This window comes from Brassica napus, chromosome C1 (genome assembly GCF_020379485.1).
Source record: "Brassica napus cultivar Da-Ae chromosome C1, Da-Ae, whole genome shotgun sequence".
Classification (NCBI taxonomy): domain Eukaryota; kingdom Viridiplantae; phylum Streptophyta; class Magnoliopsida; order Brassicales; family Brassicaceae; genus Brassica; species Brassica napus.
Window position 1 is genome coordinate 38,691,857 of NC_063444.1, and position 13,836 is coordinate 38,705,692.

Consider the following 13,836-nt stretch of genomic DNA (forward strand, 5'->3'; position numbering starts at 1 on the left):
TAGGTACTTAGTTGGGTAATGAAAAAATATGGGTTTTAAAAAGGTTAACAAAATTTAGTTGAATTAATTTTATGGAATTTTACCTATAATATATAATCTAGTTTCGTCAACTTGAGTCTGATTACATCGTTGTAGTTTTAAAAATATTGTTGTCAACAAGTTTTTTCTTCTCTTATTTTACAAACAATCACTACCAAATTCGTAGTGTGAGTTTTAGGATACACATTTTGACGTCATCTGAAGGGGGAGGGGGATAAACAAAAACATTCTTGCTAAGAACACGGTTTAAGGTTCATAAGCACGATGGATCCCTCGCTCACGACTCCCATTTCCACCAAACCACAGATCAATTATATCAATCTCCCTAGATCTGACATGAGAAACAAAACCGATATATTGCCCACAGAGACTGGCAAGCCGATTTAACTTGTAGAGCAAGCCTTCCTCAGATGGCATCAACACCCTTAAACACCTCGGGGACATTAATTTTCGATTTTCAAAAATCATGGAAATGATCCTAGAGCTCGGACCTTTACACCGAGACCGATATCTCCCTTGCTGATAGCTCATACTCGGGAAGAAATGGACGACCTGTGAAATATTCTCACCATTCTTATCAAAAGTCCCATAGGCAAGAATTCGCTTAGAGAACTGTAGTTAGTCGCCTAGAGCAAAAAGGGATCTCGCAGCGCATCAAGTAGAAGTGCACGAGTCGAAGTGATCAAGTGTTTGAGGAACCGATCTGAAGTTTTAGATCATATCCCCACATATCAAGCACAATCATACCACCGAGGAACTCTCAATACTCCTAAGTTTCATAGCATCAGATCTGTATGTTTCGAGGTCGGAGGAACATCAGGGACGGCGCCTCGATCTGGAACAATTCACCATAGCCTGAGCTTTAGGGGTTGGACGAAGTCCAAACAAGATATCCCAAACACGAAAGCCCACTAGTTCGTGTTCCAATTAAGTTAACTTAGCACGACCCGAACAACGACGACGCGAGAGTTTCCAAAGCTTTCAAACCCTTGGAGATTAAAGATGAAGTTGGTGACCGTTGGTATCCTCTCCGTGATCACTCTTCACCGCCAAGGATCAAAATTTCCAGAGACCTCCACATGAAGAAAACCTCCTTCTTCTTCGACTACTCCTCCTCTCTTGCAGGTTGCCTTGGTTTATGACAGGAACTCCAAATCACTAACTTCTTTGACCGCCAAAGAGCTTGAAGGATGAGAGTTGAGACTAGCTTGGGGAAAAGTATTTGTAAATTTTGATTTGATTTTTTATCGGTTCCATTCGAAAATTAAAAATTTCGGATATTCGTTACTTGACGAAACAAATGATATACTAATATACAATATCTGTAAGAAAGAAAGCAAATCCTAAATAGTGATATTTGTAGGAACGGATATCTAATCTGAGAAGTTACATACCTATATACTAGGTGATTTTCCTGTGCTCATGTACATGTATAAATACTTATAAATTATTTAAATATATTATAATAGATAATTCATAATTTATTTTAGCTTTAAATGATTTTGCAATTTATATTGCAGCTAATATGTATGATTATTATTTTAGCTTAGTTTAGGTGATCATCAGCCCCCTTGGATGCCTTCAGCAAGCTCTCCGGCTAAGCTCTGGTGGACGGTCTTTAGGCGCTAGTCGGGTCTGTCTCGAGGTCATCCGGATACCAGGATCATAAAAAAATATGTATGATTTATTTTTTCCTACAGATTAAAATTTAATTTTTTTTATTTGCATTTAATTTGATTATCAAATTAGATTGTAAATATATTTAGTAAGATTATGTACAATTTAATATATGTTAATTTGATAATAAAATAGTAAAAATAAACTAAAGTGTTGATCGATTTAAAGTTACATAAATGAATATAACAACGATAGCCTTTTGAAACCTCATGCATATATATAAGTTATACAAAAAACTTAATTGAGATATTTGGTTAATATCTCTATAATATTATTTGTCTGTATTGATATGTTGAGTCATTTTATAATTTCTATGTATTGAGAGTATTACTATAAATAATAATATATTATTCTTAGTTAATTTTTGATTTTAAATAAAAGAACTAGATTTATCCAATTACTCATTTTATGGGTATATTTTATTACATATTTTCTTTAAATTAAGATACAACTATTTTTAATCTCTTTCAGCCAAATCTAATTATTTGTATTCATTGTATTAGTTTGGTTTGTCATCTTAAATTTGTAAGTATATTTTTGATTTTTTTAATAACTTGGTATATGTTAATTTCAAAAATAAAATTTTTAAAAGTAATGTGATGATCGGTACAAAGTTGCTTAAAAATATAAATGATAATTTTAAAATGAAAGAGTATTTTCTTTAGTTTAATATCAAGATTATTTTTGTAATTTTTCTTAATGAAATCACATCATATATCTAATTGTTTCCGTTTAAAACTTTAAAAATGTTTTCTTTATTATACATTTTATTTGGAAAATTTTAAAAAGCAAACTTCAATAAAAAGAAAAGAATTTTTTATTCATTAAAGATATCATATTTTATGTAACTTAAATTATGTTTTGTAATAATTTGACAAATATATTGATTCAAGTAAAATACATCTAACTTTTAAAATATGTATTATGTTGTTTAAGTTTGTTTTAAAAAGAAGATTAATTCTTTACTTCAAATTCAAGATTTTCATGTGAATATTTTTATAAATCACATTATATATAAAATCAATTTTCTTTTTTAAATTTTATAAATGTTCTTTATTATAAGGTTATCTTAAAAATATAAAGAAAATGGATACCTAAACCAAAAAGAAAAAAGAAAAAATAATAATTTTTAATAATGGAAATGAGATATATTTGATTCATTAAGAGCACCACTGTAATTAACAGCCGTTAGAATTAACGTGAACAAGCATAAAATTGTCTTGTCAAATAATATTATAGAGATACCTATATTTAAATAATTATATATATTATCTTTTCTGTAATTTTATAATAATTTTATTTATAAAATTGATTATTTTAGTTATTAAAATTTGAAAAAGTAAATAACTTTTTGGTAATAAAATATTATTATTTGAATTATTTTTTATTTGTGCAGATTGAATTAGATATCCTGTTAATAATATAATTTTTTCAGGATATCCGGACATCAAATATCCGGATAGCTGAATAGTTACGAATGGAATCAAATCAGATGATTGATTATTCGACGAAACGGATTGGATCATGAATACTTCAAAAAAATCCAGATATTTGATTCATGTCCATCCCTATTTGAGACGTCAGCCATAGTAGACCTTATTCTGCTTAATCTAAACTCAAATCCATTAAAGTTCTCCTACCATCTTGATTCACAACTATCAGTAAACTCCACACAAAACTCAATTTATTGGCCATAAGAAACATGGAAATTTATAGTCAAGTGAAAAGAAAAAGCAAAAATGATGAAAGGAGAGAAGGAGAAAATGGCTCATAACCATGTGATTTTCTCAACTGAAATTTGAATAAGGTGGTTATGACCAGCCTAGCCGGAAAACATAATCTGACCATAGTCATAATTTATTATCCGATTAAAGGAAACAAAAGTCTGCAACAGAAAAATAGAGCTACTAGTCAGAATAAAAATCTGATCAAAATCATAAATAAATCGAATGGATTAGGGTTCAGATTTCCCCTTGCATGTGGGTTTTGTTTTTGAAAATAATACAAAAATGACGTCGTTTTATCTAGTCAATGTTTTTTATAAAAAAAAATCCATTTTTCCAATTTTAAACCAAACCAATTTAATTTGCCATATGTCAGCCACATCATCGCCCAAAGCTAAATAAACTAAATTGATTCCGGTTTCAATGTAATCGACCACATTTCAATACTCCGTGTTTATAATTTAAAATTGTACTGATTCATGTTCTTTTACGCTTGATTAAATGTTCATGTATGAAAACAATTGAAGAGAAATTAATGGTGGAATTAGCCATTTTCCAGAGATATGGATATGTTTCTTATTATTAAAATCAAGAAAAATATTAATAGGGAAGAAAGAAAACGAGTAAATTTCTTATTTGAGAGATTTTGAGATTCCATGAGAACTTTAGTGTCCAAATGTTATTTTTGTACTGGCTGCATTTTGAAAACTAAACTAAATTTATATAAGTAAATAAGTTTTATTAAAAATAGAATATTTTACTGCAGTAGTACTCAAATTGGATCAGTGATCAATGTGGGTTGTTATCGATGGTTTTGTCCTAAATTATGTTTTACATAACTTAACGGAATAATTGCCACCAAAACAATCTATTTCTGTATCATAACTTTCATAGAGTTTAATTTTGTATAAAGTTACACTTTCATTCTATATACTCCCTCCGTTTCGTTATAATTATCACTTAGACACTTTTCACACATATTAAAAAATGATTGAAATGTATTTATGTTCTCATTAATTACATCTAATTGAGCAATAATATTTGAGATAAACAAGTTCATTTATAGATCAATGCATTTTACAATTAATATTCAGCTGAAAGTAAATAAAAGTTGTATTAGAAATCTAAAACGACACTTTTTATGTAATAAGAAAAAAAAACCTAAAATGACACTCTTCAAGAAACATAGGGAGTATCTATCATTTAAAAGTTAAATACTAGTTTCCCATAATAATAAATTTTGAAACTTGTTCTCTAATATAATGGTCTAATCAATTTACACGTAAGCCTAGTTAATATAATGGTTTACCATAAACCAAACATACTTAACCAGATAAATCCTAAACTATTTTAAATCTGACCGAACATGATTTCAGACCACATTAAATCTGAATTTAACCATTTCACCTTTTGACAGCTTCTTCTTCACCCCAAAAATACATGTTAGCTTTTTGTTGGTTAATGGTGGTATGAAACTTGACATGAAGTATATAAAAATGGAACTTTTGATTACCCGTCCTCTTTATTTTCCTTCTTCTGATTCAACCATACCACGTTTTGTCTACTACCTCTTTGAGCCGCGTTCTTTGAAAGTAGACCAAAGAACTCGAATTCACAACATTACCAGAAATCCAGACGTAGTTTGTTAATGAATGAATGAAGTCTTATATGATATTTGGATATATAATTAACTAATATATAAAGAGTTAAGTTCAACCCACTCATCTCCAATTGGTTCTAACTTCTAAGTTGAAAGGCTATGATAAATTCAAATTTCATATGGTATCAAAACCGCACAATGATAGGCGATAGCTCCCGCAGTTGCCATGCATGAGTGTGAGGGTGTGTTTTAATAAATGAACTAGATTGATGTGCGGGTAGATTTTTATTTTATAAATATATAACAGATATCATCGTAAAACTTTCAAAGATATAATTTACATTTTAGTGTTATATATTGTATAAATCTATAATGTTATTGGTTATGTTTCTTATTTGATATTATTAATGTATAATGATTTGTTTATACATTTTACTTTATTATTAATTTTTATTATATATTAATATATTTTCGAGTTTGGTAAAATAAATTCATAGTATGAAATAAACAAATTTAGAATCTTCTTCATTTTTTTCTAATTTTTACAGACTGAATACAATACATTTTAAAATGTTATTTAGTTATACTATAGAACTTATATATTTCTATGTTATTTATTTTAGTATATTGTGGGATTTTATAAGTAAATAGATTATAATAATACTATATTATTAATTATGAAATCAATTGCTGCATTAGTTTAAAAATATTTTAAAATTTTATTAAGATTTTGTTAGATTTTTTCGACATATTTTGTTATAAGTAAAAATAAAATTTGAATTTACAATTAAAATTTATTTATTAATATCTATATAATTTCTAAGATTTTAAAGAAATGCTATATATTAAATAGACTAACTTAAATAATCAAATAGATGTAATTAATGGAATAGACCTAGTATGAATTGTTTATGGTATTTCTTATAATAAAGAAGATATAAAATATAATTATAAAATTTGAAAAATAGCATACACTTTTGTTTTATTTTGTTTTATAATAAAATCTTATTTAAATTAATGTAATATTTTATATATTATTAATTACGAAATTAATCAATGGTATTAATTTAAATAAAATGTTTTTAATTTTTAGATATATTTTGTTAGATTTTTTCTCAACATTTTGTTATAGCTAAAACTAAAATTTAAATTTACAGTTAAATTTATTTATTATTAATATCTTTATATATTTAATATATTAATGTAAATAATTAAATAAATATAATTAATGGAATAGACCTAATAAGGCTAGTATGACTTTTTTATGATAGATAAAATGGTACTTCTCTTTTAATAGAGAAGATAGAGTCCCACGTTAGTAATTAGAAAAAGAATTAACTAATACTTCATATGTTTCATATTAAGTGTTACTTAAGTATTTTTTTTCTTGATACATAAAAAATATCGTTCTATAATTCTAATGCAATTTATACTTACTTTTACCTCAATTCTAACTGTACAATGCATTGATTTTATGAAGAAAATTATTTATCTAAAATGCTATTGGTTAAATAGATGACATTAATAAAAACATAAATACATTTCAATCAATTTCTTAATATGTGTGAAAAATGTTTAAGTAGTATTCTTTGTGAAACGGAGAAAGTATATAAAGAGTCAATCCACTTATCGCTGCTGACTGGTTTTAAGCTGAAATCTCATGATAAATCCGAATTCAACGTACGTAGAAAGACACCCCGGGAATTTAGAAAACTAAGCATTGGAGAATAGCTAGTGAGAGGAAAGGCTTGAAGAAATCAGTTGTCGTCGGTGTTGAAGCCATTGTTCAACTCTGAGAGAGAAATCTCAAAGTCGAGAAGATAAACAGAGTGATCAGCACACATAGAATAAAACACAAAAATCACACACAAAAACATATGAACTAGAGATCAGCCATTTTTATGGATGAATAAAAAATTAAGTGTGGAGGTGAGCTGGCTGAAATAAGATTTGATTTGGTTAGATCAGGTTGGGTCAGGATTTTTTGTGGTCAGGATTTTAATTGTGTTTATTTGGTTAAATGTGTTTTGATATAAATTAAACCAACTTTAATTCAGATTTATGTGCAAATTAACTTTAAACTATAATTTGAAACTGGACTAATATGCATGGGTAAATTAGTTTTTAATTTTAAAATAATAGATAACTAAAATGAGAGCTTAACTTGGTGTCGAAGTAGTGCTATATGAAAAGTTCTTATAGGGAAGTTGATCATTAAACCTAGCAAAACAGGTAGGCATCTTACACATCATATACATATGTCGTGGAACTAGCTCATAAGGAAGGGGATCACATGACCCATATGATTTCTTCTAAAAATAAAATTTACTTATATTTTCTTTCTAAAATCTGATAAAATATCAAGTAAATAACTTATTGACCCCTCCCCCAAAAAAAAAAAAAAAAAATTCAGCCACTGGATGTAATCTTTAAATTTGTTATTTTATATATTGTTATTAGGTTCCTTTATGTAATATAGGAATATATTAATATAGTACAAAGGAAAAAATACTGAAGATATTGAAAACAAATAGCAAATCGTAAAATTAGATTTTTCATATCTAATCGATTTATCAAAAACATAGTTATATATAATCTGAAATAAAATTTACCATGCTCTGCTTTTTTTTATGTCAAAAACTTCATTCTATTACTAAAACTTGAGGTGGCCTGAGTCAAAAAAGTCATTCTATTACTAAAACTTGAGGTGGTCTGAGTAACCAAACCGGAATAGAACAATCAATAAAATGTAACTCCCTATGGAAAGATCTCGCAGGCTTTGCTAAAAAGTCTGAAATCTGATTGCACGCTCGTGGAACGTGAATGATGTTGAAATCCGGGAAGAATATCTGTAGCGTCTCTATCCTCTCCAATTCTGTCGCAAAACTTGGCCAAGCATGAAGTTTCTTTATTATTGCAATCAGCTCCTTAAAGTCTGTCTCATAAGTTTGGCATGGTGAATGTTAAAGCATGTTCTCTATTGCCCACCGTAGTATTTCTACTTCCAAATAAAAGGCTGATTCACGTCGAGTGAAGTTTCTTGTCCCCATAAGTTGAATATTCCCCCCCCCCCCCCCACCCTCCCTACTGTTCATCCAGACCCATCCACAACCATTAAAGTGAGCAGATGCTGTCCAAGACCCATCTAACAAGCAAATATTACCCAAACCTATAACTTGGGGTTCCTCAGTATTGTTATCTTGTATCACTGGTTGTACCACTTGGTTCGTATCAAACCATGCTTTGCATTTGCTTTCTACATGTCGAACTAGCTCCAAAGGATCTCTGTTTATCCCTCTGAAGAGTTTGTCATTCTTAACCTTCCAAATATATCAGATTATCCAGTGATAAGGATCCTTGTCTTGTTCTGGCTCGATAATGATGTTTTTCCTCCATAATAGGTAATTCATATTTGTGTAGACGCTTGGTATTGGAAATATATCTGGACTTATTGGAATTCATGATAGGGACCAAACTTGTAAAGCTGGCGGACATTCGAAAATGGCATGGGTTACGGATTCTTCTAGTTCTCCACATCTTGGGCAGTAGTTATCACACCTCATATTGCGTCTTGCTAAGTTTTTCGTTACTGCTACATGACCAGTTAACAATTGCTATATAAAATGACATATCTTCTTAGACGCCTTTAACTTCCAAGCAAAGGCTTGAAACTTCGTGATACTCGGCTCCAATACTTCCTTTCCATCATGTCTTTAATAAATTCTGAGCCACCCAATATCCAGATTTAACCGTATATGGACCATTCTTTGTATATTTTCAACAGAATGTATCATGACGGTGAGTTGAGCTTATGGCCAAACTTCATATAAGTGGTATGTCATCAAAATTGACATAGTTCTTCAAAGACCAACATTCCAATCCTTCGATAACTGGTTAATGAGATCGATGACTCTCATATTAGAATGCATAAATGGTGCTACATAGATAGCTGGTCTCGCATAGATCGTTGGAATCCATAGATCCTCTCCCACCTTGAATTATGCTTCTTATATATCAATAAAATGCATCTCTTAGAGTTTAAATGAATACTTTAATAGAAGTTTATTACGACAGAGTTGGATTTATATAACTTAGCATACAATATAAAATAAATCAAGATAAATTAATTGCATATACATTTTGGCCCACACTGCCACACATACTCGTTTTTGACTAGACGATATGCGTGACATCAATTGGAATGGAGCAATAAAGTTACTTCACGCTTTAAATATCTAAATGAGACACCCTAATCCTTAAAGCCACGTGTTATAGTAGTAGCCGAAAATACTAAAAAAGGAAACAAAAGCAAAAATTAATTATAATTAGAGACCCCCACTATTTGAAAAGGTTCTTTGAAAAGAGTACAAGCAACACCAAACCCATTTTTACGTAGAAGCAATCTCTCTCTCTCATCCTATAAACACTCGAGAAAAATACTTTCAACAAACCATATTCAAGAACAACCAACAACTAAAAAGCTAAAAATTTACCTGAAGAATATCAAAATGTCGACAACATTCAAATCGATAAGAGACCGGACATATTCAGGTGTAGGAGACCTCATCAGGCTCCTCCCCACAGGAACAGTCTTCTTGTTCCAGTTCTTGAACCCTGTCCTAACCAACAATGGACATTGCCTCCTAATCAACAAATACTTAACCGGAGCTCTTATCGTTATCTGCGCCTTCTCTTGCTGCTTCACTTGCTTCACTGATAGTTACCGAACAAGGGACGGCTACGTTCACTATGGAGTCGCCACCATGAAGGGTCTCTGGCCAGATTCATCTTCGAAAGATTTGTTTTCGTATCGGCTTAGAGTTGGAGATTTCGTTCATGCTTTCTTTACTCTTATTGTTTTCAGTGTTATTTCGTTGTTGGATGCTAATACTGTTAACTGTTTCTATCCTGGCTTTGGTTCCACCGGGAAGATTTTTCTAATGGTTTTGCCTCCGGTGATTGGAGTTATCTCCGGCATCATCTTCACCGTGTTCCCTAGTAAACGTCACGGAATTGGGAATCCCTCGGAGAACAACGATGACAAGGCTTCCGAGCTAGAGAAGTGATATGATTTCCACTATTATATATATGCATAATAAAATGAAATGATCAATATTAAGATTGTGTAAGTTATACATGAATGGTCACTGTAATGTTTTGTTTATTTATTTTCTTGTGATTTGTTATTTATGTTTGTGAGTGCTGAATTATATGTTCATATGTTTATTTATGTTTGTTTGTGATCATATGTTCTGTGTTTTCTTAACGATTTTTTTTTTCAATTTTTTTGTTGATGAAACTCAAAGTAATAACATATCTTACAGTGTTAATCTTTTTATTCTATTAGTGAACAAGCATCATTTAATTAACAGATGTTTCGGATTTAGAAGACATGCATATGCATGCACACAATTCCAAAACATCCTTATATTTTAAAAGAAGGCAGTATAGGGAAAAAAATAGTGGTTGATTAGAATATGTCTAAAGGAATGGCAATGGAGTAGAAACACGATAAAGAGTGAATTTTAATATTTTGAAGTTTAATATCCTTTAAGTCATTCATTCTAATTATTTTTATCTATTATAAGGATATGTAGTAGATTTATATGAAACATGGATGGTGGATGTCGTGAACTAAAAAGCTAGTCTAACAGATTAATTAAAAATAAGACTAGTTTAACAGAACCTTCTAACCTTTTCGTTCTTAGCATCAATAATTAAATAATACGACCGAGAAAACATTGTTTTTTGTGTTCTAGAACAAGCTGATCCTAGTGTTCTTAATGTTTCAAGCTGTAACAAGTCACTAAAGCTGGCAGAAAAAATAAACTCCTTCTCTAGTGGGGCAGTAGGGAGCCATTCGTGAATTCAGGTCATCTATGTCACATGAATTAGGTGCTTCACAAAGTATTCAAAACTCGCAAGCTTATATACTGAGTACAATACACGTATATAAATAAGTGTATTTCAGTAGAATTGTCTATTTAGTTTGCATTATTTTAAATAAATTTATTAAACAAATAAATGTATTTAAGTGGTAATATTTTGTATTATTTGTCGTTTTCATAGTAAGTAATATTTTATTATTAATTTTTATTTCAACTTCTAAAAAATAAAAACTAAAAAAAATTATGATTCAAGTTTTTCTAAAAAAACTAAGATTACAGAAAAATCAAAAACCAAAAATTTTAAAGAAATATTTTATTAATTTTTTAAACAAAGATCAACAGTAAAAAACAAAAATCGCCGTTTTGGTTTTTGCGAAGAACTAAAATCTATTACAAAATCAAAAACCAAAAAGTAAAAATTAAAAATTTAAATCCAAAAAGTAAGAGCCAAAAACTAAAATCTAAAAATCAAACAATCATCACCTGTTGTTCCTTAGAAGAGTACTTTTTTTGTTTGATAACTCCTTCGAAGAGTACTTCTGATCACCATATACAGTAAAGCCGATTTAGTTATAACCAAGGATCGATCTCGTGGTAGCTTCAAACATTCACCCAAAGTAAAGCGGAAAAGATGCATGGAAATTAGGAAATCTTATGTCTTCATAAAGTTTGGCTAATGAAGTTATAGATAGACACACACCAAGTAAGGAACTCTAGTTTATATGGTAACGTTTTATTCATACTAGAAGATGCCATACACTATACAGTGGTTAAAAGAACTAAGTAAATGTTTTAAGCACACAATCGTTTTCTTTAGTTATATTCTACAACAAATCTTGACCAACATCACAACAATTTAGAAAAAAGAGAAGCAACACGTCTCATGCAGAGTCAGAACCCTTCTTGGTCTCCTCCTCCTCACCAACTGGAGCGTAACCGATTCCATTCCGTTTACTCGGAAATATAGCGAAGATAGCAGCCGAGGCAACGCCCACAGCCGGAGGCAAAGCCATGATCAAAGTCTTCTGCGTTTCCCTAAACCGAGGATAAAAGCAGCTTGCGGTATTAGCATCAAGCAACACCAAAGTCCCAAACACAGCCACCACGAAAACCGCATGAACAAAATCCGCAATCCTAAGCTTGTACTTAGACAAATCCACGGATCCTGGATCCGCGTAAGTCCAGAGACCCGTCTTGGTGACTATACCATACTTTCTTGATCCATCGGTGCCTTTGAAACTATCGGTGAAACATGAAAACACGCAAGAAAAGCTGCAAAGAGCGACTAGAATGCTTGACATGACCTTATTAGCTGTGGAACATTCACCGTCGTTTGTGAGGACAGGGTTGAGTAATAGGTAGATGAATAGCGTTCCTGTTGGGAGAAGCTTTATGAGACTCTCTAGGCCTGTGAGGGATTTGTTTGCCATTAATTTAGATGAAACTGGAGAGTTTGTTTTAGGAATTAGCAAAGAAGAAGCTTCGGACATAGGCTGGAATTTTGAGTTAGATATGTATGAAATTATTATGAAGTGTGTTCTTGGTTTAATGCGTATTTATAGAAGAACTAGCGATGGTATAACCCATTGATCCGGTCCGGATGTTGGGTTTAGGACCAAAGAAAAAACTAGTCACGAACTTGACCAAGTCAAATTATCAGGTTTGTATATAAGTCTACACACGAAGACGTAATAATGCTGAAATAGTTGATTGTTATTTCCCTAAAAAGTAAAGGAGAGAGGAGAGTAATTAAATTTTGGACCTAAAGGAGAAGAAATTTTCAAGGATGATGCACGCATGGTACGGAATCTAAATAGAAGTTTCTTTTGTGTTCGAAAAGTTGGTAAGACTATCGGGTTATAGCTTGAGCTCGACTTAACACGGTTAGCAAAAAGTCATGTTATTTACGACGAAGATGGTTTTTTTTTTGGGTGGGGGTGGGGGCGGCGGGGGAGTTGAAAAAAATTTTGTTTACCAAATCTATTTTCAAGTTTTTTCATTTGCATCAACATTTTGTATGCATGTTAAATTATGTGTATTTTTGTATGGAACTACTACACTTGAGAGGTTTTTTTTTTCAAAACTATATATTTACAAAAACTGTAAATGCATCCGTAAGAAATAGTATTTATTGCGTTTAAAATTATATTGAAAATTAGTTTACAAAAAAAAAAAAATTATATTGAAAATTATGTACTATATCTAAACTTTCACATGTGCGTAATCACAAAACATCAAAATGCAAAGAAGTTTTTCAATGCGTTCTGCGTTTATATTTCTAATTTGTAAATATTGCTTGATAAAATAAAACTAACATAATGTATAAACATACTATCTTAACGTATTAAAAGCATACAAATATGCATTATTCTACATATTTCCTCTGTAATTTGACCGTAAAAGAATATTTATGCTAAAATTTCTTCCGCTTGCGCGCCTTTAGATATCAAATTATTTTAATTCTACTATATAAAAAGGACTAAATTCAAGGTTTTTGGGACTATCCACCTCAGCCAAAATATTCTCATCCAAAAAGAATTAGAAATAGATGTCATTTAGAAGATAATTAACTAACATACGACTTTTGATATTTCTAAAAATTTCAAATTTGTAACTGCTAATTTATTAATAGAATCATATATCTATATTGAATTATGTTCTATTTTTAATCGTTAGACTTCAAGGATAAATAAATTATTAATTTATAATATATATAGTTTATAACTTTATATTGTAGTTATAGATAAAGAGAAAATAACCGGGGAGGGTGAAGAAGCTCATGTATAATTATGTAATTAAAATGGTAAAATGGTGTGTATGATGAGGTGAATCTAAGAAAATTTATTGTACAAATTATGGTGCTTTCTTCGTCCACTATAATGATTTAAAATAAAATATATATTCACAT

The 13,836-nt window shown here is 30.3% G+C and overlaps 2 protein-coding genes across 2 annotated transcripts; one reads left to right on the plus strand and one right to left on the minus strand.

The window, feature by feature from the left end:
• Positions 1-9,471: 9,471 nt before the first annotated feature.
• LOC106379193 (protein DMP2-like) lies at positions 9,472-10,286 on the plus strand. Its single transcript, XM_013819202.3, has one exon. The coding sequence runs from the start codon at positions 9,549-9,551 to the stop codon at positions 10,104-10,106; it is 558 nt and encodes a 185-aa protein (XP_013674656.2). The 5' UTR covers positions 9,472-9,548; the 3' UTR covers positions 10,107-10,286.
• A 1,359-nt stretch (positions 10,287-11,645) lies between these two features.
• On the minus strand, positions 11,646-12,590 carry BNAA01G25010D (protein DMP1). The gene has a single exon (XM_013819214.3). The coding sequence runs from the start codon at positions 12,416-12,418 to the stop codon at positions 11,810-11,812; it is 609 nt and encodes a 202-aa protein (XP_013674668.1). The 5' UTR covers positions 12,419-12,590; the 3' UTR covers positions 11,646-11,809.
• Positions 12,591-13,836: the final 1,246 nt, after the last annotated feature.